The 25768-nt window shown below is 32.8% G+C and overlaps 5 protein-coding genes across 10 annotated transcripts; 3 read left to right on the top strand and 2 right to left on the bottom strand.

Annotated features, from left to right (window-relative positions):
* Nucleotides 1–1265: 1265 nt before the first annotated feature.
* On the top strand, nucleotides 1266–4675 carry LOC106614312 (uncharacterized). 4 transcript variants are annotated; one of them, XM_014229995.3, is made up of 4 exons: nucleotides 1266–1495; nucleotides 3097–3490; nucleotides 3986–4327; nucleotides 4447–4675. In XM_014229995.3, exons 1-3 carry the CDS (start codon nucleotides 1405–1407, stop codon nucleotides 4203–4205), a joined length of 705 nt encoding a protein of 234 aa, XP_014085470.2. In that variant the 5' UTR covers nucleotides 1266–1404; the 3' UTR covers nucleotides 4206–4327; nucleotides 4447–4675. The 4 variants fall into 4 exon arrangements, with proteins under 4 accessions (XP_014085470.2, XP_069964172.1, XP_069964179.1 ...); XM_070108071.1 differs by lacking the exon at nucleotides 3986–4327 and adding an exon at nucleotides 3615–3709; XM_070108078.1 differs by lacking the exon at nucleotides 3986–4327 and adding an exon at nucleotides 3615–3745.
* A 572-nt stretch (nucleotides 4676–5247) lies between these two features.
* On the top strand, nucleotides 5248–7792 carry Tango9 (transport and golgi organization 9). Its single transcript, XM_014229994.3, has 5 exons — nucleotides 5248–5399; nucleotides 5463–5527; nucleotides 5646–5793; nucleotides 5932–6085; nucleotides 6430–7792. The coding sequence occupies exons 2-5, from the start codon at nucleotides 5469–5471 to the stop codon at nucleotides 7221–7223; spliced, it is 1155 nt and encodes a 384-aa protein (XP_014085469.2). The 5' UTR covers nucleotides 5248–5399; nucleotides 5463–5468; the 3' UTR covers nucleotides 7224–7792.
* Nucleotides 7793–8843: 1051 nt separating this feature from the next.
* LOC106614310 (mitochondrial glutamate carrier 1) lies at nucleotides 8844–18161 on the bottom strand. The gene is made up of 6 exons (XM_014229993.3): nucleotides 17917–18161; nucleotides 16885–16929; nucleotides 11031–11165; nucleotides 10468–10953; nucleotides 10257–10397; nucleotides 8844–10191 (listed from the first exon to the last, which is right to left on the bottom strand). Exons 2-6 carry the CDS (start codon nucleotides 16926–16928, stop codon nucleotides 10044–10046), a joined length of 954 nt encoding a protein of 317 aa, XP_014085468.1. The 5' UTR covers nucleotide 16929; nucleotides 17917–18161; the 3' UTR covers nucleotides 8844–10043.
* A 288-nt stretch (nucleotides 18162–18449) lies between these two features.
* LOC106614305 (uncharacterized) lies at nucleotides 18450–21669 on the top strand. Of its 3 annotated transcripts, none has more exons than XM_014229987.3 (5): nucleotides 18450–18773; nucleotides 18838–19166; nucleotides 19236–19487; nucleotides 19773–20598; nucleotides 20657–21669. In XM_014229987.3, exons 1-5 carry the CDS (start codon nucleotides 18593–18595, stop codon nucleotides 20713–20715), a joined length of 1647 nt encoding a protein of 548 aa, XP_014085462.2. In that variant the 5' UTR covers nucleotides 18450–18592; the 3' UTR covers nucleotides 20716–21669. The 3 variants fall into 3 exon arrangements, with proteins under 3 accessions (XP_014085462.2, XP_014085461.2, XP_014085460.2); XM_014229986.3 differs by having other exon boundaries at nucleotides 19236–19646; XM_014229985.3 differs by having other exon boundaries at nucleotides 19236–20598.
* Nucleotides 21670–22618: 949 nt separating this feature from the next.
* Nucleotides 22619–25629, bottom strand: bor (ATPase family AAA domain containing bor). Its single transcript, XM_014229990.3, has 7 exons — nucleotides 25274–25629; nucleotides 24944–25098; nucleotides 24711–24823; nucleotides 24443–24649; nucleotides 23542–24366; nucleotides 23279–23477; nucleotides 22619–23208 (listed from the first exon to the last, which is right to left on the bottom strand). The coding sequence occupies exons 1-7, from the start codon at nucleotides 25479–25481 to the stop codon at nucleotides 23143–23145; spliced, it is 1773 nt and encodes a 590-aa protein (XP_014085465.1). The 5' UTR covers nucleotides 25482–25629; the 3' UTR covers nucleotides 22619–23142.
* Nucleotides 25630–25768: the final 139 nt, after the last annotated feature.

Here is a 25768-nt window from a genome sequence, read left to right as displayed (position 1 = left end):
CACTAATGAGATTACTTCAATAATGCACAGAATGGCTAAAATAATTCTATTAAAAACTGTAAACAGAATTACATATTTGCCAAATTTTTGAAAGCAATTAAAAATTGCAATCAAAGTACTTTCAGGGATTATATCAAATGTGAATTTAAAGAAATTGATATTTTGTTCAATGCAAATTTTTTGAAAATAAATAACCGATTTTTAAAGTACATTAAATTCTGTAAATGTACATTATTTTTATTTATTTATTTGTAAAATAAAAATCCTCTTCCAAAAATTTCACAAAAAACACGTTTTTTTTCAAACTTTAAGTTGAGTATTACCTCATAAATCCGAGAATTTTCGATCACATGAAAGTCTTTTTTATAATATATATAATTTTTATAGTGATTTATATATGCAGAAAAATTACCTGAACTTATTTTTAAAGTTATCAAAAATGTATTATTTTCGTGAATTTTGTATTAATAATTCTTAAATGTTTTAAAATTAGTTGCAAATGCAACTTTGGGCGCAAATATCTGCAGTCTATATCCTTAGCGTATATCTCTTCTAATTGTCGATGTTTCTAGTAAGTTGCAACAAATACATGGTGCATAAATAATTTCGAAATACATATATGCACATGCGTTACTGTATTTAGCACAACAGAGTTAAATAAGCTTAATGTAATAAAAATTTGTTCATATATCTTTATTTGTATATGTAGATACATATGTATACGCTTTATGTGCATTTCAAATGTAAACAAACTGATTTTTACATTTATGCAACAGACAAACGCGCGTATTTCTTAATTATTGGCGATGCTTGCAAACAGTTACATATATACCTATGCGCTTATTTATAGGTGTGTACATTTGCAACTTACCGGCTATCAACTATTCATTCAATCATTCATCCGCATTTCGTCATGTTGCAGCCAATATTTTGCCATCAGGTCTACTATCACCGCTCTTCTTTTTTCCACACTAGCCACTAAGAGTTCGTCTGTTCAACTCATCTATTTACGAATATTTAGCCCCCCGGGAGCATAGCAACTTCTTGACTTTTCTCTTTCCTTCTTTCTCTTTTACAAATATTATACATAGATACATATATGGGCAGCGTGAAAAAATCATACTACCGCTGACACCTGTCCACCGCTGGCGTAATGTTTGTGGTTAAGTCATCACTCGTGCAACCACCGAACATTACCACCGCCAGCCAGCGCTGGCTTTTATATTCTCTGCAACCGGCGCACTTGTCTTCAGTTGTTACTTTTGCATTTAAGCGCATAGTCCATAGTCTCGGGAAGGAAAATCATTGGCGGCAACTAACTTTTCGTTATACCGTGTATTTGTGTTGTCGCGAAGTCTCAATTAAAAACTGACATTTATCAAATATAAAATATTCTTCGCTAAAATGCGTGCTATATTGCTTACAATCAGCATCCTCTGCCTTTTCGTATTGAATGTATCAAGTGATGATAAAAACAAAGAACAGAGTAAAGCAGGTAAACAAGAAGATATTAAATATATTTTTTTGTAAATATGTATGGAAGATAAAACGGTTTAATACGTACTGAGCACGTCAACGAATCTTCTTGACCAAGAATTTTATATCGCGAAACCGGATTTTTGGCCGCGTGAACGTCAACAACAAGAACAAAGCAAAAAAAAGTGTCAGAAACGCGGGGTTGTTAGTAGAGTATTGTAGTTGAGAAAAAACACAATATAGTTTTTTAATGGCTCTACCCTATTTTCTATAAAAATATTGTTATTATCTTAAATAATATTATTTTGCAAGTGAAAAAGAATTATGAAATGCAAAATTAACAATTGGAGAGAAAAAATTTCGTTTACATAAAAAATTCTATAATAAAGTGGCCCCGTTTTTTTTTGTATGTAATGTAAATATATTCAAATATTTGGTAAAAATAATCAGTCCAGTTAGGTAGATAAAAGTTGTTCAATCAAATATTTTATACTATATATTATTATATATATTTGTATATATGTATATACATATATAATATATGAGACAAATATTTTATCGTTAAACAAAAAATCGTCCAATGTAATTACTAGACTTGATTATACGACCAAAATTTATTCCCATTTTTTCATGTAAACAGCAAAACGAGAACACGGTATTTATTAAATCAGAAATATAAGTTTTACCTCAAAAGTACTTTTTCTAGAAACCCAGCCGATACTAATGGTTAGCAGACTCATCAGCAGATCGTTATGCGAATTAGGCTTTACACTAACATATACCATATATGCATATGTGTACATACCTATGTTGATCTTAATATAAGTTATTTATTTATTTATAAGAAGATTTATTTTATAAGAAAATATAATATAAAATATAATAAAAAAATGACAACAAGCTAGGAAGCAAACTATAGGAACTAAGGAACTAAAACTGTTAGCAAAATTTTCTATAAAAATTTTTATGAAAGAACCCAATATTCGTTTTCGAAGAAATTATGAATGGTTAAAACTTATATTTGGTATTTTGTCAACTTAAACAAATGTCACTTAGCCACTTAGTTTTATATCAGAGGTATTTATATTAAAATAAATTCGAATAGCGCAATCTTCATATTCATTATATTAGTACTATGGGAAGATACTTGAACATATCGATATCCATAAATTTTGCTAATTATAATATAACCATATAGTTAAATTGAGATATATAGGCGGAAATCTTTTAGGTACATTTATAAGGGCTAGGAGAAGTATCGATCCAAATTTATCGAGTTTTGGTATCAGGACACATTATTACCAGAAAAATAAGTGTTCTGAATTTCATTAGAATATATCATCAATTAACCAATACATATTAGAGTGGGTAAAAAACGAATATTATCTTTTTCGCTTGCCAAGTGACGGTTTTGTAGAGCAGGAAATTTCCTACAAACCAATGAGTTTTCCGATATATAACGATTTTATTTATGGAAAAAAGTTTCGCCTTAACATAATCAAACTTTAAACGTTAATATCTTTTAATCGGTTCACTTTATGAAAAAACCGTAAGAGACTTTTTTGTAGAGCGCTCAACCTACCATATTACGATGTATTTATTTATTTTAATTTTTTGCAGAGATGTGGGAGCAAGATTTAACAGACACCTTCAAAATAGAAGGGTCAGATCAGGGTATACAAAAGGTCAATCTCAAATGCGGTTCCAATTCTATGAACGTTATGCTGGAGACGGAGAAACCTTTTTCCGGCGTGATGTATACACGTGGAAGTTTTTATAAACAAAGTGAACCTTGTTTTGTGAAGCCAAGTACACAAACTTCACGTACATTGGAGATGAATTTCCAATTGGACCAATGTCAAACGCTGAAAAATGGAGAACTCTATTCTAATATTGTTGTCATACAAAATGATCCCGAACTGATTACACCTGGTGATTCGGCATTCTCGTTAGAATGTGATTTCCGTCAACCACGCAATTTGGATGTTGAAGCAAATATGCAAACTCGTGACAGGTAATATTTAAACTTGCTTATATGTATGTATATGTCTGTGCATTTCACAAAAAGCTTTCTGCAATGCTAAAAAATCATCACTCGTTTTTTCAAATTTTGAACATATACTATATGTATTATGTAGACATCCGCAAAAATTGCGAGGAACCAACACGCATCATCGGCAATAGATACCCAAAAACGCTTAAATGTCAAGCAAACAAATGCAATGTATATAAGGTATACATATACTACATGTGTATGATTGTGATAACAGTAAGCACACAATGCAAATGTATATGTATGTATAAATTCTGCTTTTATATGTATATTTGTCGGTTAACAAACAATCAAACAAATTACATAATTCACAACCATTAATACTACACCAATTAATCATATACACACATCATATTAATAATTCCTTAATAATCATAATTATATCACAAATTGAATAACATTAAGTAACTAGTTTCACTACAATACCCAAAAATACACACAAATTTGCTTACACAGAGTTGCGCGCGGTTCCAAAATCACACTTACAAGTCCTGATACTTCAACAGCAGCGTCCGACTCACGCATTTCATATCAAAGTGACACAGACAGCGTGGAATATGTACCAAGGCAAGAAAATGCAAATGATAATCAAGGAGACGTGATACATGAAGCTAAGACGATGCGCTTCGGCACGGTGGAGGAAGTCACATACACGCTTGAGAAGGACGAGCTTTAATAGAATTAATGGTTTAGGACTTCCAATAAATCTGATAACATAAATCACTAAAAATTCACTACAAAACATGTACACAAAAGAATTATATTTATACACAAAACACTTCTTGTCCCAAACACCAGGTGAGAGTTGCAAATAGTTAAAATGCTTTTGATAGCAGTACATGTATGGTGTGGCCGTTCTTAACAAAATATTATTATTTTAATTGTTTTTATTTGCTTATGATGTCCTTCCTTTTCAGTTCAAATGGACGTAACGAAACAAAGGTGAAATCGTGAAATTCAATTCGACAGCATACGATACTTTTTGGACAACACAATTCCAATTCAATCAGTTTCCATATACATTTTAATTTCATTTTAAAATACATATGTTCAAGGTAAAGGAACTGTAAATTAATATAAATTCTGTGATATGTTTAAAGATGATTGGTCAGAAATATAATAAAATATATAATTTCTTTTGATTTATTGTGTGGTTTTTACTTTATTGCTTAAATCTAATGAACTGAAGTTGCCGATTCGATATATGCACATTCGAAACATCCTTTAAGGGGTTAGGAGTTTTCAAAAAATCGTTTTATTATTCTCATCCTCTTTAAGTATAATATATTAGAAATATTCTCTAAAATTTTTAAGTAAATCCGATAAATGAATGATCACAATCAGCCATTACTTATAAAATTATTAATTTTTTTCAAATCTATATCAAGTCAAGACGAAACATGACTTAAATATCCTATGTTTTTATTTTATTGTATTAAATAAAATGATTTTCCGCCAAAAAAATATTACTTTTGGTAGATCCTGGAATACTACATTTTGAAATAAATAAGTCCAACGCATCAACCACTACAACAATTCCAATACTTACCAGTAAGAAAATTTTAAAAATATATTTTATTTCCGCTTCCTTTTACATAAATATTCTTTTCATTGTGAACTAAATGCATTTATTCACATTTTGCAGTTCAATGCAACCCTGTTGTTTCTTTGTATTTGAAGTGGCAACTCTTGTAAATATAAATATATCTGCAAATTGTTGTTGCTTAGCCGTTGTTTTCTTGTTTTTATTTTGCATTGTTATTTTCTTCTCCTGACTTTTATTTTCCGAATACTTGCAAGAGAGCAGCCAAGAAAATCTACAACGAAAAATAGGAAGATTGTAATTAAATTAGAGCAAAATTTTACAAACGGGATTCATTGCTAACTATTGCGAAATACATAGTTACAATAACTTAAACGACCGGTATCGCAGAAGAAGATGATGTATTTACCACTAATATACGTTTGTACAGGAGCTTTGAACGTTCTACTGTTAAAGTAAGTGCTTATTTATAGTAAACTGCGTAAATTGTATTAAGTTATTGAACTTCCTTATCGTTACCTAAAGTTTAAGAGGCATTATTTATAAACATATATCAAAACTGTCTTTGTTTAGATGGAGTGACACCTTGGAAGGCGAGTGTAGCGATGGAAAATGGCGTCGCTTTCAACATCCAGTGGTTCAAACTGCACTCATGTTCTTAGGGCAATTTCTTTGCTTCGTCTTTTACAAAGCTGCATATTTTTTCCTTCAACGGCGCGGCGTAAGTTGTCAACATATATGTATAGTTAAATGTGTGTATGGATGTAATCAGTAATACGATTGAGTGGCGGTGATAAGAGATTTTATTATTTTAAAGGAGATGCTATTATATTTTTATGAAAATATATATTTTTTCTAGACGGGTGCTGAGAGTGAAAATGTGTTAACACGAGGCGGACTTGAATTTTCACCTCTGCAATTGTTTCTACCAGCTGCATTGGATGCAATAGCTTCTGTTATCCTATTAACAGGGCTTTATTTAACATATATATCCAGCTTTCAAATGCTAAGGGGTGAGTAATGTATAGATTAAGCCACTAATTAGCAGAAAATATATAATATTTCTCCCTTTTTTAATTACCAAGTCAACAAGTCAGAGCATGATATATTAAGGAAAGGAAACGTCAGAAACCCTATAAAGAATATATATAATTTATCTGCGTAATAAGCTGAGTTGATTTAGCCATGTCTCTCCGTGTGTCCGTCTGTATATGAGCGAACTAGTTTCTCAGTGTTTGAGATATCGATGTATATTTTGTGCTATAAAAAAGTACTTTTGAAGGGAATTCTTGTTTTAATTTTAATTGACAAATTTTTCTTAATTAGTAAATTAATATATGCGTATGTATAATTTCAGTTGCTGCTCTAATATTTGTCGGAATATTTGGTGCCATACATCTTAATCAAACTTTGACAGCACGTCACTGGATGGCTATTTTCACTATTAGTTGCGGTATCTTAGTAATAGTATCTATTGATGTACAACGCGTCGCATATGATCGCATTTTATTGCCAAACTGGGATAGTAATGCAGTATTAACCGGTAACTTACTGGTACTTTTCGCACAAGTTTTCCACGCTGCTAAATTTGTTTATGATGAAAAGTGTCTTAAAGGTACAGATATACCGACCTTGTTGGCTACCGGTTGGCAAGGCATCTTCGGACTTTTGATCACTGTTTTGCTGGGCGTATGTCTAAATTTTTTACCCTCACCAGTGCCACTTAACCATAACAGTAGAGGCGTTTTCGACGATCTTGGCGATATTATACCGCAACTTCGCAGTAATCCAACATTATGGGCACCTTTAATAATTTTTGTTATCTCCAGTGCTTGTTATAATTTTGCTTCATTAACGATTGTAAAGTATTCATCATCAGCGAATCGACTACTGGCCGATGGCTTACGTGTGCTTCTTATTTGGTGGATGGCATTTATGTTGGAATGGGAATGGTTCAATCTCATAACATTAATGGGTTTCATAATACTGGAAATGGGCACAATTGCTTATCGAAATGCGATATTTATTGAGTGGTATAGATCGCTAATAGCTCGTTTGATGCGTGGACGATATGCAGATCTAAGCAATGAAACAGTCAATGACAGCGCAGAGCCTGGTGTATCGACGAACCGTCCGGCGGATGTTATTTAAATGACTGCAACTGATATAGCGAGTAGCGCATTGTTGTGATATGCCGATGTAAGAAAGTAAACATTTCAAGAATTTATAGTTAAAAGCACGAAGAAGAGGAAAACTGAAATGACTACAGACATACATATACATATACATATATATATATATATATATATAGAACAATAATAATAATTTTTTCAGTTTATTTAACAATATTTAAAATTCTTCTGCTTATTTACAAATATAGAAATTTATTTAACTGTTTTAGTGTGACAACCTATAATACGATGAGACAATAATTGAAACATCTTCTAGCCCCTTAAATGCATTAATTACATTTATATGTAAAGCTAAAAGCTTGCTTCGTGAAAAATTCTAGTTTTCTACTTAGTTTCACGTAGTTATTAAAAATTGCACTAAGTGCTCAAGTTGTTGGTGTCACAGCTAAATTATATGAAATATTTAATATGTAAAAAATGTAACTGATTTATCTGACTGTTGGAGAGAGAAATTAGCAGATATTTGACTAAAAATAAGTAAATCACTAATTATTTGAAAATAAACTTATTGAGAAAAATGAAATAAAATGTTTTGTATTATTTCTATTGGAGACGAGAGATGGTGTATGTGTTAGTATTCAAAGAAGATATATTAATAGTAATGTTACAACAATGACAACTATGTCAATGTATGAGACTCATTTATATCTTTTTAGTTCACCCATATGCCTCCCTAAACTTCTGTTTGTAAACTCATAAACTACTAAGTAAAGAAATATCCATTAAGATGGGAGTAGGTTTTTAATTTTTTTTTCAAAAATGTTGTGTTAAAATTTTAAGTCGATTGGGGCGAAATTGGCGAAGTTATAGCAATTTATATACCTTATATACATACATACGTCAAAACTTTTCAAAGCCGGTGCCCCTTACCTTACCCTTACCCTACTGTACCGATCGTTTTAAAATTTTTTTAATTTAAAAAACATCCCTGTGTTACCTAGGCAAAGTGATTATCTAACGATATAATTTCTATTATCCAACACCGCGTTATGAGGGCTACCACAACTAACTTTTTTCCGAGCTTCTCCAGAGTATTTACGGCCATTGCCGTTTTTATTATTTTTACTTACTTACAACCTTACACATTTTTTCTAATCTACTGGGTCACAGAACTGAACAACCTTTTTTTAAATGAAAATCCCAGTTATCGAGCGAAATCTTCTAAACCATGCTTGGCCTCGAAATTTGTATGTATGTACATTTGTCTGGTGTATTGGTGTCCTGTTGTTTCTATCGAAACGGCTTTCCAGATCCTATAACTTGTCATCAAGATCAACTAACGGAATGTCCAGGAAACGTGCTGTGTGGACGTGGTCTTACGATGCGGAGAGAGGTGTAAGAGTGGTGGGTTTAATTTTTACGACCTAACCCTATTTGGATCGGTAAGTAGTATAAGTGTACTCCTGACATTGCCACAAACCAACACATCACACACTAATTAGAAAAAATTCAAAATCAAAAATGCCATGTTTCAAACCCAAGTAAATCAACAAAAACATGAAAAAGATTGTATCTGAAGAAATTGATAAAAACGAAGCAGAATCTTTTTACTAAACAATACACGAGGTAAAGATAATAATTCATTTTTCTACATATTTAAACACAAAATTTTATTTATATTTATCATTATATAATTTAATACACATATGAGGCAATCACAATATTTATTTATTTAAATGAAAATTTTCCTAAAGCAGCAATATTTGCTACTATGCACATTAAGCCACATGAACTTTGCACTAACTGTTTATGTATGTATATACATAAAAAAAAACAGAGATAAAATAACAAGAGTGTATGTTATGTTAAATTGCAAGAAATACTATGGTTTTTGATATTTATAGCTTTGAAAAATGTCAAGAGTGTTCATTTTCAAATAAAGCCTATATAAATTGAGAAATTTCGCTTATCGCTTATTAGTATGTTCGTATGTATAATGTATACTTTAGCATTACAGTTAAACACAGCTTAATTTGTAAATTCATTATTTTCTCACTTTTATTGAATTTGATAATTGGCTGTTTTGTTGTTTTTGTTTTTGTTTTTTTTTTTCTTTTGCCATGCATCTACAGCTGCTGCAGTTTATTGTCATATTTTTAATTGTTATAGGAAGATTCTTTGGAACTCAACACAAATGGGCTTTTTTTTGTTGCTTGTAATAAAAAGCGTATGCACATATTTGCATAAAAAATTTAAATTTATAATTCACATCTTATGAGCGAAATTCCTTTTTTGTTATGTTTTAAGTTTTATTTATGTATATGCATACGTAATCGTATATGATTTATATATACATGAAACAAGTATGTGCATACATATAATATATGTAAATCAATTAAAGTGTTGACTACGCACATGTCGACTGTCCTTTTTAGCTGGAAATTAATTTAAGCATATGTATATTCTGGTTTTAGATTACATATTTGAATTGACTGCTTTATTTTCACTGTATTATTAATGCTAAATTAAGCATATTTTATGACATTCATATGCATACATATTAACACATTTTTCCAAAAACAATCGTAATTTATGTACATATTACGCTCACAATTATGTCTTTAAAATTGATGGACAGTACACAATAAATGCATGACATATACTTATTTATATATTACATACAATTCTGAATGTATAGATTACAGTTTGGTAGTGTTTTCTTTAATCTGCTATCATCACCTAAACCTCCTTTTTAAGTGCTAAATTTCTATTGATCTTTTGACTTCATTTAATCATTCTATAGTAACTAAAGTAAACATTATTTTTTCTCTGTGTGCGTTTAGTTCTTCGTTTGCATGCCCAACATCGCCTCGGCTACACCAAGGAAATACACCATTTGTGCAATACCAAATAGTGGTGCAATCACTATCATACGGCATAGACCACCCTTGAAGAATGCTGTTGGGCCTTCGTACTTGAATGTTTTGCTAAATGAATAACAATAACAATAATTATTCAACAATAAAATAATTTTTAAATTACTAGGACATACCTAATACAATCCACAATACCCTTAAACTCCTTCTCGCCATCCGCTTTCTTAATCGCCTGCAGACGTGTCTTCACCACATCTAATGGATTCACAAAGAGCGCAGCAAAAGAACCAGCTGTCAAACCGGATAGGAAGGAACACCTGCAATTTAATGCAAAACAAGTTCATAATTCCATTGGTTTAATGCAAACGCTCCACTTCGTATACAAACCAAAATACTGCCTCGCCAGAACCGTCATTTCTACGCGGTCCAAGCGCATTCAATGTAGCAAACAGCGGGAAGTAAACTATTGAGAAGGTTACATCACGCGCACCAGTCGCACCGATACCCTTATATAGACCGAATATGCCCTTCTCTTTGAGCAGCTGTGAAGCTAATTTGGTAGCTGAAACTTTCTCCACCGTTTTACCCGTTAATTTAGCTTGTGCTGCAATACGGCCAGCGTCCTGCATTTGAATTTTCAATAACTCCATAGGAGTCGTAACGATGATTTGGAATGCACCAGCTAAACCGCCAGCCAACATTTGACTGCTCATCGGCAGATGTCCGTCCTTGGTAGTCAACTTGTGACGGAAGTAATCGTTGGCAGTCAGTTTGATAGCCTTCTCGGGCGTAATAAGTAGAATGTTGACACCCGAACCACGATACATGCCGAAGTAACCCTCAGCACGGTATGTCTTGCGGAAGCAGTCGAACCTTTACGATATGGCAAAAATACCCTTTTTATAATAACTTAAATAACTAAACAAAATTAATTATTTTATATTGCTTACATGTTTTTATACATCTTCTCGCCATTTGGACCCACTTGTTGATTCTGTAAGCGAGTTTTGACCAAATCCAAAGGAAAGACACAGGAGACACCGATAATACCGGCGATGCCGCCATTAATGATTTTTGGCAGCAGGCTAAAAAGGAAAGGAAATGTTGGATTTACATAAAATTAGAAATAGAAATGTGAGAGGTATGCAAAATATAGAGTCAAAAGAACTTGTAATATATGTATGTACATACTTATGTATGTAGGTATGTATGTATGGACTCCCCCAAGGTCATTATGATTAATAGCAACGAAAAATCAGAACATAACGGTGATAGTCATATATATAAAGAGCATAAAAAGAGTTGAAACTAAAAGAAAGGCTAAGTTGGTACCGAACAATTTATTCTGACCCAGATGTAGCAAAAGTGCAAAAGTATGTCGCACATATAACAAGTAGTAGCATTAACCCTTTCCTGAACTATTTTTGGTAACTTTTATACTAATACAATATTTTATGTATGCGTATCGGCTGAGTTATTCCCATTCGACCACTCATAATCAGAGGAAAAACTACTACGGCTGACATACTAAATACCGTAATGAAATGTTTGAACCCCACTAGTGTAATTTTAGTACATAATAATTTTAGTAATAAATCTTCATTATTTGTGTGCATTCATTGAATAAACATTAAATAGACTTCCTTATCAATAAATGTGCTAACTATAAAAATTTGTTTTCAAAACCAGAATTGATATTTAAGCGCGTGCCTATTTACGCGCACAGTGAGTCGCTGTCAATAATCGCATATACGCTTGTTGGCAGGCGATTTTTGTTTTTTGCAAACAAAAATTATATTATTGACACTATTTTATATTTGAATATATATGTACATACTTGACATACATACATATGTATGTATATATGTCAATTAACAGTTTACTTTTAAATTGACGCTTTCAGCATTTTGTCCTGCGTAACAAATTTTAAAACCAATCTAAATAATTTCCATACATATTTACATATATGTACAATATATATACATATGTATATTTAATATTTTAATGTGAGTCGCTTAGTGTAACTGTAATAGAACACAGGCAGGGTACTTTTAGTAAATTTGCATCTATGGAGTGCAAATAAGTAAAAAGCGCCACGGAATCTAATAAATGATGTTAGCAGAAAAAAATCTACGATCAAATCAAACAATTTCGAATAAAATGCCAGGAACCAAGTTTTAAACATTTTCCCTCATATGTACAAGCTTTTACATATTCTTATTTTAATAAAACGACTTCAGTTCCGAGAGTGCATGCTCAAAAGCCCTTACTGTTTTAAAAAATGAATGTAAACAAAAAATGCTGATATGAAGCAACATAGAATGCATTTACACTCCAGAAACAGAAGGTATTAGCACAAACAGAACCAGTGAACACCCTAAGGTCCGTATGGAAGTATAAAGGATAAACTTTATACCCTTTTAAAAATTCAGTTTGACAAATAAAGTTCTTACATGTTTGTCTGTGTCAGAAATAAGGTGGATTTTAATATATCTACACCTCTGGAAAAAACAACAACTAACATCTATCTAATACTTCGCAACGCACGAACTTAGCCTTTTTACTTATCTTTTTATTTATTGCCAGTTATTCCTATTAAATTAGTAACAAATGCTTATTGGTAGCAAATATTGGTATTTTGAAAGCTTAAAATTGAAAATAATTTGATTGGTTATGGGTATAAGTGCATACATACGTATGTATATAATTACATATCATAGCGGTGCTATAGCATCAGCTATAATTAAACAATAAATGCGCTTAACTAGTGCCGTTTCACATTGGGATGCAAAAGAGTCTGATGTTTTTCAAATTTTCTTTTGGTGTCGCTCTGGGCATTCACACGGTCAAAAAGAGTCCAGCAACTCGAGTCTAGTTTTTCTGCATTCCTTTTCACAAAATGTTCGTAAATATTTGTGCGGTTCGACTGCGCAACACCGCGCAACACTGCGTGCTGCGTATTTCATTTGTATGTTGAGATAATGGTCACACATCTTGCTTGCAATGAATTACCATGAATATGGTAGAACAATATGCATAATACAAGTACCTACCCGCTAAATAGTTTCAAAAAAATACTAAAGACGGGAATTCCCTAATCCACAAGAATGTATTGAATATCCGCTACTAATATTTTCAAGGCCAAATTTATAATAGGAATTTCCTAATCTTTAAGTATTAAAAACTCATAATTTCTTTACTCCGTATTAAAAATTCATAATTTCTTTACTCCATAATCTATATCTTAATTTTCTCCTTATTTACAATTTGTCATAATATTTCTATTATTCTATGCATACGTATTTGCATATTACATACAAAAATAGATAACAGAACTCAAATTTGCGATCGAATTCATTTGAAACCGAGCGCTCTTGCAACCATTCAAAGGATTTGAAAGTGAAAATGAATGCTCAAAAGGGTAGCAGCGAGCTGTTACGAACAAGAACACAAAGCGTGCCACCCGAACACGAGTGGCACGGTCCCTTCGTCTTTCCTCGTCGTCCCCTCATAAATAAACTGTATGAGACTCTTTTGCGTCCCAATGTGAAACGGCACCTACAGAGCTTCGAGCAATGTTCAACAGATGTACATAAATTATAAAATCAAATAGAAAATGCTAAACAAGTACTTATTTTAAACCGAAAATTCTTAAGTTAAATATATATTTTAATATACAAACTTTAATATACATATACCATACATAAGTACATATGTAGATCGACTGTTGGCTTAACGCTCGCAAAAATAGAATTTCACACATTTTGATTGTTTATTGTATACCATATACATACATATCATATTTACACAAAACAAACTTTGAGGAACAAACAGATATTGAAGTAAACAACTGTTATCAGCTACAGTAGTGGCCAATAAAATGTTACCACGGTTGAAAATTTTATTTTGCTGTATTCCAAGTACATTTTTTAAAAAATATTATCCAACTTTTGCTCCTCTTACGTGTTAAGCACTTCTTTGGAATTTGTCTAAGTAACTGTTGAAGATTCCGTTAATTACAGTTGCTTGCGATTTTTCGTTTAATTTGCTTAAGGTCATACTGCAAGTATGAAGAAGCCGCGAGGGCGTTCGCAAAACGCATAGGGTGTAGCCATGTGTCCATTCTGAAGTTTTATAAATTATATGACGCAACTAAATCTTTGGACAGAGCTCCTGGAAGTGGATTCGCAAAGAAAAAAAACATCTACTAGGATGGAACGAAATTTAAAGAACTTAAGCCTGCGGAACCGATTTTTAACATCAGTGGAGCTAAGCTCAGAGTTGAAGGAGCGATATTCGGTGGATAGGAGTGCACGCACTGCACGCCTGCTTTTTGCTCAAGAACATCGAATTGATTGCATCAATGTCCGACAGGATTACGGCTGTTCGGAAAGCTCGAGGAGGGCTTACAAAATACTAACATATATTTTAAACATTTATTTTTAGTTATAAAACATTATTTTTGTCAGAACAACGAAAAATTGCATCAAATACAAAGAACATACTTGTATAATTAAATGATACTCATACGCCAGCGAGCTATTATGTTTTTTTCTTCTAATTAGCACCTACATTAGGATAAGAACTTTAAAAATTATAATTTTTTATGCAATAAAACCCGCTCTTCAAAACACGGTTATGTAAGAGCAATACAAAGACAAATATTTAAGGGATTTGATTTGTATTTCAAAATTTCAAGGGTTTCATTTCATTAACCACTACTGTACATATCGACCACTGGTTTCCTGCATGCAATGAGTCTCCGCATGACACTAACCACCTCTTTGCATGCCCAACAAACCCCACTCATCTAACACCCCTCTCCCTATGGTCCGACCCCGTCGAAACAGCTCGTTTCCTGGGCCTTCCGTTAGATGACCTCGACGACAACGAATCTAGAATTGATCACCCAAACGGGGATTAGATAATCGTTACAACAACAACAACCACTGGATGATAGTTCTTATTTTTTATCCTCTGAACAGAGTATATTAAGTTTGGCATTAAGATTACACAGAAAGAAACAACGGAGACCCTATAAAATGCCGTTCTCACGACATTCGGGTCTACGGAACTTTCAATAGATCAAAATCAAGTTTTGGTATAGAAACTTTTTTGTTTGTTCGGAACAACCGAAGTTAATGGTTTCCTTGCTTTAATGAAGAATTAGCACTTAAAGCCATTTGGAAGCCAGCCGAAATATTTACAGTTATGTAGCTTGAAATTTGTTTGAAATTACTATAATTATAATTATTTTCGTGTATTTATTTCGATTGACAATATGTACAAATAAAGTTTATACATATGTATACATTTTTATCAGACATAATAAATTGGCATATAAATATGTATATACGTACATATGTACATCTACATAAGCAAATTCGTTGAATAATTTGACATAGTATGTATATTACAGTATTCTTAATATGCCTACATACACATCAAATATTTTCAACCTTGGCGGGTGTCAGTTTTTTGCGAACAGCATAATAGAATAAATACTGCTCGCATTTTCCCAAATGTAAGTATGTATATGGTATATTCACCGATGTAAGTATTTTTGTTCGCATTTAAATAAAAACAGGCACCTTAACGTGCAATGAGTGGACAAGCAAGAACGGCAAGGGACAGTTATTAATATTTATAAATATATAGTATATGTATGCAAATTAATACGGCAAACAGAGCCTTAGCTATTTATGTGTGTGTCTAATATTTTGTGTTGTATGAAAAATACATATATCTCACAAGATAGGTTTCACGATTTCGTAAAAATTCGTCTTTAACGAATTTCTTTAATATTCATAGATACATTGGATTTTGGTTAAAAAATATTCTTTTTCATACTTCTTAATAAATATATACACATGTGCGTGGGTATATGTATATACCATATTAATAAAAATATTTAAATACATGCATATAAGTATATATGTATGTCCTTGGGGTGTTTACCTTATAATAAGTGGTTTAACAGGTATACTTATAATACATTTTTGTGCCAAGGTTCTAATGTTTGGATTGTTTACCAGAATATGTATTTCATTTTGATATAAAAAATGTTCTTCAAAACAATCTAAACTTTATAAATACATAAGTATGTAGTAGTTTATATGTATGTCGAACATCATAATAGAAAAGTTGTTAAAAATCGTTTTTTCATCGAAATTAGGGTCTACATATATGGCGCATAGTACATTAATTCGATGCTCTTGTTTGTCAAAAATATTTAACGCTATTATTGACTCTTGTTATACAAATATTATAATACACAGCAACTATATATTTTGAGCACTTTCTTAAATCAATAGACAGGAACCTTTTGTTAGACAATCCCGTGAAATCTTACTGATGCACAGAATATCTTGTTTTCACGATGCTAAAGAATGGTGCTTTATGTTATTGTTGAATAATTATTTTAGTTAATCGAGGTATTTTTGCACACACAAACATTTTTTTAAATGTTTTAATTCCGTTTTTGACAGACAATTTATAAAACCACAGTGTTCAATTAAAATGGCTTTCATGTGTTACGAAGAAATGTATGGAATTATTTATATTACTGTAAAAGGGCCGAAGACAAGATATATTAGCAATCTTCGCGTAAATATTATCACACATTCTTATAATTCTTTAGACATTGTTCTAAATGGTTGTCAACATAATATTCATCAACTCTGTGATGGCATATTATGAAGAGTTATAATTGTTTATAGTATTTCATGGTACAGATATAATAGTCTTTGATTAAAATTCATTGAGACGCCAATGGTTTTTAATTGATCGTGAAAAATAACTTACGCAAATTGCTGTTGTTGCGGTTGTGGCAATGCTTGTTGAGACATTCTGTAATTATATGAAAAAAATTCGAATTTTAGTGTGACATTATATATGGAATATGTAAACATATATAAAACTTTAAACAATTGAGCCATTTATGCTCTTAACTGTGTTAAATTTCATATAAACAGTTATATACAGGATACATATCTAAATATAATTTTATATTCAAAATATATATTTATATATATTATATAATATATATAAATATATTTTTATATTCAAAATATATTTTACCTTACCTACAGTAATAGTGGTCTTCTATAATAAAGCATATAATCAGATTATTTCAAATACTAAGCAAGTATTATTATCTTTGTCTTTATCAATATTGTTTTATACACGCCTTATGGGCTTTTATTTATTATTTGCCAGCTCTATTTGTTAATGGCTACACTACGCATAAATTCGATAAGACAAGTTTCGTGTGCATATACAATACTTGTAAAACCAATGCACTCTAATTGGATATTTGTAGATATAATGGAATCATAAATAATATTTTTTTATTTTTAAATTTCACATGCATATATGTCTAAAAAGTTATGTATATGTGGTGGTGTAATTTTGCCAATGTACGAATGAAAATACTTCATTTTTATCATAATTTATTAATATTTCTGAAGGTAAAAAATTATGATACCATTATGAACTTTATTTTAACTACAACGTTTACTAATCCTTTAACTAACTAACTTTTTTGGAGATAGATAGATTATTTGCACTTTGAACTTGAAAATTTACATTAAAAAGGTATAAATAATAATTGACGAATTTAAATTGTAAATATAAATTATCAAGCACTAAATCCGCAAGTAGATGTGTGTTTACGATGGATATACCCTATATAGATAAGCTTTAGTAGTCAAAAGTCATAGACCAGTTAAGCGCTTATATAAGTTACCGGTATCGTAGATAATCTAAAAGCATTGATTTTTCAAGGGAGGTATTTTAAAAACATGATTTCGAGCAACTGCCCTGTTGGCTACTTACTTTACTGATATTTGTTGTGTACTTATTTATAAGAAGTGGAGGTAATCAAAATACTTTGCGGCACACGTACTAGCTTTCTGCGTGTAATTTTGTGCTAGACGTCACTATTTTGTATCGGAAATTTGTATATTTATAACACTTTGTAGCTGAATATTAAATGCAAATTTCCGCAAAAATGTACGGGAATCCTTACCCACAGACCAACAACCGCACTTATTGGATTCTGTGCAAAACTGTACAGATGTTTTTGACAAGAATATTACTTTGTTTTTCTTATCGATACGTCAAACAATAAAAAGCTACCACCTTATGAAGAAAGTTTCTTGGATCTGAGAACAGTCAAACAATGTCATCCTTGAAACAACTGCAAGGATTCAGAATATTTACAATTCCTTTGATCTAGTGCGATTATTGAGATAAAATTATACATATGCATTTAAATAATTGTATAGGATTCAAAATAACTTTCGATTGCTCATTCTCTTTACTTTAAATAATGAAAGAGATGTGGCATTATTCAATAATTCAACAAACAAAGTGGCAACATCTTTTTACCTACATTTGTTTTTCCTATTTAGGAGACCTGAAAAATATATTTATATTGTAATCCTCCAAAATATTTGGAAAAATTGTTAACAAAAAGGGAGTAAATTTGGCAAGGACCGCCTCCAGAAATATGACTGGAACAAGATTTGCTCGCACAGGCCGTTGCCGGTTTTTTGTGTGTTTAGCTGTACTGACCGCGATGCTTTGTATGGTGGCGATTTTTCACAGTTCTCAACAACAATTGGATGAGACACGCGAGCAACGCTTACGTTGCGAAAGGCAACAGGAACAACTCAATGAACAACTACAAAGTAAGTGAGAGGATGTAAATTGGTTATTGTTAGAAATGTCTAAATATATTATACTTAATTCCAGATATGGTGGAACAAAAATACAATCAACAAAAAACATTGGAACAGGAGCGAAATGAACAAATGGAAGCTCGACATAATTTGGAACAAAAACTGAAAGAACTGACTATATTGCGAACAAATGAACAAATGGATATACACTTACGTTATGATAAGTTACAACAGGCTCATAAGTTATTGAAAAGCGAACATAATGAACTAGTTACTGAATGTCAGAATAGCAAGAAAGAGCTAATGGAAAGTACCAATGCTTTGGAAAAGAAACTACAATCTATTCGTTCGGAGGCAGATAAAGAGAAAAACGTACTCAATGGGGAGATTACATTGTGGAGAGTAAGTTGAAACATTACACAGTTATTGGTTAGAAATTAATTATTTGTACATCATATTAAAACATTATAGGAAAAATATAATTCAATTCTTGCCGAAAAGGAACGTTTGGAGATTTTGCTGGACGCGTCTGGCAAAAAGATGGAGTTACATAGCAAAGTTATAAACTTGGAACACAGAATCGCCCAATATGAACAGCATTGTGATTATAAACCTGAGACCAAAAGTAACAACAGTAATGAAAAACCTTTGAATCCGCCGAATACATCACGCAACACAAGTCCGCGAACGCGCATTGAGAAGTCTTTTAATGAACAAGTGCCAGTGAGTGCTGGCTTATATCACATCGATATTAAACTAACTAACAAAACGGAAGAAATTATTTCGTCAAAAACGAATCAAACTATCTCGCCTACTAACAATACAATAGCTTCAAATTCGAATGCACCTAGTGTTGAGCATAAAGAGATTGATAATGAAAATGTAATTTTAAAAGCTGGTAGCGATATTGTTGCTGGGGGTGTTGGGTTAGACGGTGTTGGCGGCTTTTTGCCATATCTTTCACGTAGTAACCGCAGCTTAATACTAAATTCTGTTGAAAATTTTCAGATTTTACCAAAGCCAATCGAAAAAGTTGAAGATGGAGTTGAGGCTGACGGCAAAGTATTGAACCAACTGCGACAGCCACCGGCGAACCAATCAGAGGCATCGGCTAACAACAAATTAATATTACCATTAAGTGCACCCCGAAAGGCAGCAACTACTGAAGCATCAAAATCCGAACAACATGTACTCGAAGTGAATGTTCCAGTTAAAGAGACAAACAATACATCTACTACTAATAGCGCCTTTCCACCGCTACCAATGCCACCAAATCCACGTAAATTACCGGAGAATGTAGCGCCCATACCAGCCAATTTTGAAGAACTTTTGAAGGAAGACAATGCCAACCTAAGAGCGGATCTTGCCAAAGAGGCAGATGTAAATGCAGCAGAGGAGGTGCAAAAGCACGAAAATGATGGTGCAAAAAATAATAGATATGCAAATGCAATTAACGAAATGGGACCGAAGACCTCAAATAAAGAAAAGGTTATTGCGGCTGCGAATGCAGCCAATGAGGATTCCGGTGCACATGAAATCAAAGATAATGAGTTCATAAACGATCAAAATTTCAATTTGCCAGCCAACGAAGAAAATAACTTCTTTGATGGAGGTGTTAAAAATGAACCGGCTGGCAATGTTGAGGAGAAGCCCAAAGGCGAAGACAATGATGATGACGAGGGGCTTGTGGGCGCGGTAGATGCTGGAGATATAGCGGTTAAAAATCACAACTTGCTGGATACCAATAATTTAAACAATGAGGTAGCAGGCGATCAAGGAAAGGAATTTCCCGATGAGTTACGATTGGAAGAAAATAACGAAGAAGATGAAGATGGTAATTTAATGAACAAAATGTGAAAATTTTACACATTTTTAAACATTTGTATTTACAGAAGATGATTATTCCAATCCGGGAGCGCGACAGCAAGGCGAACAAGCAATTAGAAATTAGACAAAAAAAACTAATAGTTTAATAAATAAGTATTTATAATAAGCGGCATTTGCACTGTGCACATTAACATTCGAATAGCAAAAAAATGCGATCCAAGAGACATGCACACATCTCATCAAGCGCACATTAACACACATACACACCAGCCCCAGTTGAACTGTAAAGAAATGCTGCTATTTAACTAGTATCCTTTATCAGGAGCCTTCAAAATACCCAGTAAAGATAAACCATTATAAGTTAAGAAAAAGTTTCGAAAATCCGTAAACATTTAAAGTGAATTTATTACTAATTATATATATTTATATATATATGTAGACCTTAGTAGGTCATCAAATTTAAGTCACAGTTCCCAAATTGATCTGTTTTCACGGTTTTCTGTGATAGTATTAAAAAGGTTCTGCAATAATTGAGTCTGTTCTCATCTATGGTGCTCTCAACGTACTTTTTGCTTCCTATGAAATAAACTTGCCTGCTTGTATACATGCGTATAACACTTAACATATTTATGCCCTCATATCGTCAAAATTGTATCGCATTTTGCTCACTGTTGCGGTAGACATATATACTACTATATGTATATACATATACATATTATTGGCAGCTGAAATTAGCCATTTCACAAACAATTATCTATTGTGAACATACATATGTTTAGTTGAATTAAATATTAAAGGTAAGATAAAAAATGTACTTCAGTGATAGGTTTATATTTTTGTTTGAACTTTTCAAAATTGTCTAATTTATTAAGACACATTAATGTTAAATATGGCGGTATATTATCGATTTTATTTTTTCTTGGTCTCTTCTAACATTTAAAGCCAATACTTTATTCTAATAGATACTGATATCATTTTAGCGTTTAAGAGAAAGTACTTTTTTATAAATTATTATTGTATGCTCTTCATTTTAAATGTTAAAGTAAATATGCTAAGTAAATTTCTTTTTATTCCCCTATTTTTATGATGTTTTCTTTATAAGTATAGGTTACACCCGGCTTACACTACGTTTACGTAAATGACAACCAACCCGAACCTTACCACCCAAGCGGGGATTAGATAACCGCTACCACAACACCTATTATACCCTGAACAAGGTATTTTAAATGAGTCACGAAGTTTGTAACACCCAGAAAGAAACGTCGAAGTATCTATAAAATATATATTTCCACGACAGTCGGATTTACGTGGACATGTGTTTGGACCCGGACTTCAATCCGTCCAAGGACGGTCAAATAGCATTCCACCTAATTACTTCAAGAATGTTTTCTGCCGTTACACAAACAACAACAACAACAACAACAGTATAAAATATATATATATATACATATAAGTGACCAGGAGGCTGAGTTGATTTAGCCATGTACGTCTGCCTGTCTGTATATATGCGAACTAGAGTTCAGTTTTTGAGATAGCGATCACACACCTCTTTTTCTCCTAAAGAAGCTGCTCATTTGTCGGAACCGTCGATATCGGAAAACTATAGCAAAATCTAATCTTTGTATGAAAAATTTTGCATTTTACGAGATATTTACAAGAAATTTGGCACGGAATTCGTTTTAAGGCAGCAATACAATCTCCGAAAAAATTATTCAGATCGCACATTTATAGCTTATAACTGTCATACAAACAGATCGATCAAAATTCACGCTTTGCATGGACAATTTTTTTATTTGACAACATATCTTCACGAAATTTGTAACTTATTAATGTCCATGCAACGGTATATTCTCCGAAGAAATGGTTCAGATCGGACTACTATAGCCTATAGCTGCCATACAAATTGAACTGTGAAGGGTATTTTACGGGTAACGTTTATTCTTGTTAATTAAAATTTCGAATTTTTCTTTACGATTATCTAAAGAATTCGGAAATTTTCACCAATATAAAATAATAACAACAAAAGATTTAAAGTAATGTACATACATACATAGGTATATTTAACTTTCCTTATTTAATTTTTAAAAAAAATCAACACTCCAATATGATTAAAGGTAACAGAGATTTATGTCAAAAAGCATAACACATATCATCCAATTATATCAAGTAGAAGTTTAATATAAATTTCTAACAGTTTTGATATATATTCAGATAAAAAGCGTTGTGCATAATAGCAACATGTCCGCAAATCCTCTACATACTGCATTGCCACATTCAGGTACAAATTTAAATGCAAGGAAATTTTTGTAATTGCCCTTGAACAGTGTTGGACAGTCTCAAAGCTTTGCGGAAAGCGGATGTCGTTAATCTACTTATTTTATAACTTTATGGATAATAAAAAAAAAGGAAACTAAAATTATATTTTTTAAATGCTGGCATACTCCATCAACCCCACTCATACCACGCATTGACGCTTTTAAACGTTTCTGTATAGGAAGTTAGCGCCGGCATTGTTTCGAAATATAATTTTCTCTACGCTAGTTTATAGTAATTATGTGCTCTTTCCGCCGGTTATAGATTTGTGATCACTGCGCTCTTGCTCGGACAACCAAGCCATCTGTTTGCAAAAAGAGTAAGTTTCAGTAAGAAATGTAAATGTGTAAAGGCAAAAACATTAAATAAATAACCTTTTGTTTGTGTTGATGGGCAGCTGCATGGCAACGATCTAACACCATTTTTTCGGTCAAAACGCCGTCTTCGGAAGCATAAACTGCTGCTTGCCAAGATACTCCCAACTTTGAAATTTCACGGCCCGACATGCCTTCACAAATTTTCGCCATCTCCGTACAAGTAGCACCATAATCGAATTGATCCAGTTTGAAGCGCCTATTACAAGTTAAAACATTTATTCATCTAACTCATACACTATGGCATACTATTAATAACTTACTTGTGGCCCTCGGAAGCCGGCTGCAATACATATTTGTCAAAATACAGTCGCAACAAGCGTTCACGCTCCTCCAAGCCAGGCAGTGAAAATTCGACCATTTCATCGAGACGATCATTTATGGCATAATCAAATTGTTCGGGTGTATTGGAAGCTAACACCAACATAAACTTGGAGTTCTGCTCAGATGTGCGGTAAAGGAATGCGTTTAAAGCAGCCCGTAAATCTTCGGATATGTGTTCTGATGAACGTTTACGTAGGAATGCATCAGCTTCGTCCACAAAGAGTAGTAAACCGCGACGACTAGCTTGCGACCAGTCAAAAACTTTATGGATGGCAGTGACACCCTCTTTACCCATAGGTGCTACATCACCACCAGTCATGATGGCATAATCCATACCCGAATGGGCGGCTAATCGTTTGGCAAACATTGTCTTACCGGTACCGGGTGGACCGTGCATCAATACATTACGATACATGCCCTTATTTACGCGCGTATTTTTCGTTGCAATAGCAATGTCCCGAAGACGTTCTTCTAACTTGGGATTCAAAATAACACCTTTCAAGGCGTCAGCTGGTTTAGAACGCAGTTTTTGCACATACTTGATTGGATGTTGCATGGCATCAAGAAATGCAAAACGCGACGTCTCACCAACCAATGTTGGTTTGCCTATTCGCGCTTCTACGTAACGGGATGTCACACCAGTTGCTCCTTTTGCAGCGTAAACACCTAATGCGAGCAGTGATAAACCACCAGCTGCAGTCAATACCTTGTCCCAGTCAGTAAGCATGGCTTCAACTCCAGCTCCAACAACTGTTCCGGCAGTACTAAAAAATTATATAACAATTGTTTAATGCTTTACATAAATCAATCATTTTAAAAATAAATCATAAAAGAAATTACCGTATGCCTTCAAGCACAGTTGTGCGATGCTCTTGGGCCCTTAAACGTATTTGTTCCAAGTTGATGTCGCGGTTTTCACGATCTACCTTAGCCTTGACTCGCATTTCATGTTCCAGCAATTTAAGTCGATTTTTTTCTTTCATCTCAATTTCATGTTCGATGGTCTGGCGTCGCATGGCCTCTTGACGGGCCACACTCTCCTCTTGTCTGTTAGGAATAAACGTAAATATAACTAATACTGATCATAATTCAAGTAACATTTACTCACTTTCTCAGGTTTTCCTCTTGGACCCGCTGTTGTTGTGCCAATTGCTCTTCATAACGCTTTCTTGCCAACTGATCCTGATATTGAGCTCGCAACTGTTGTTGTTTTGTTTCCTCCTGCAAGCATATAAATAGTTGAATATATAAGAAAATCTTTTCATTTGTTAGCAATATAAATTTGCCAATAGTCCACAAAATTCGTTAGTAATTTATTAATACATTAAAAAAATAACTTACAAGTAACGTTTTTCGTCTCTCTTCATGATCAATTCGTTTTTGCTCAACTTTAGCTTGCTCAATGTGAGCTTCGTACTCTTTGACCTTTAACTGATACTCTTGCTGCCTTGTCGATTCCTGCATCTTGGAAAGTTCCAAAGCTTCGCGGGCATGTTCTATGCGAGTAATCAAAAGTTTATTATTAAATTTTAAATGTATAAAGTTATTATTAAAAACGAGTAAAATATTTACATATAACCATACATATATATATTTATCATGAAATTATACCGCTTTGTGGTTATGCAACCGGCGAACGAACATTCGCTGAATGCATGGTTTGTTACTTACTTGAACGTTCCAATTGCCGTGCTGCTTCCGCAGCTCGTTCCAGAGCTGAGGAATCAAAACGATAAGCCTCCATGGCCTTTCTCTCCGCATTGCTGAGCTGGGCATCACCGCTACGACTCCCCGCAGTTTTACCATCTGGGTCCGCTCCATCCACACTTAATTGTTCTTGAGGTTGTTGAGTTCTATTCCTTCCGAGTAACCAGGACATTTTCAAAAATTATTATATTTTTACTTTAATACAACTGAAAGAAATGGTGGCAGAATCAAATACTCATTCACTGTGTGTAATCTTCTATTGGGCAAATTATTAAAACGTGATAACCGCGGCGAATTCTTCTTCATATGCATTTGATTTCGCCAAGAAATGATCAGCTGAGCTAATCAATTGTGAAATAAAAGTTTCTTAGGGATGAAATAATAATGCCAAAATAACACTGAATTTCTACAAAAAAATTGAAGCAGCTGTATATATGTATAGGGCAGTTATGAGTTTTT

The sequence above is a fragment of the Bactrocera oleae genome, chromosome 2 (assembly GCF_042242935.1).
Source record: "Bactrocera oleae isolate idBacOlea1 chromosome 2, idBacOlea1, whole genome shotgun sequence".
In the NCBI taxonomy this organism is placed as follows: domain Eukaryota; kingdom Metazoa; phylum Arthropoda; class Insecta; order Diptera; family Tephritidae; genus Bactrocera; species Bactrocera oleae.
This window is presented reverse-complemented; position numbering and strand designations above follow the sequence as displayed.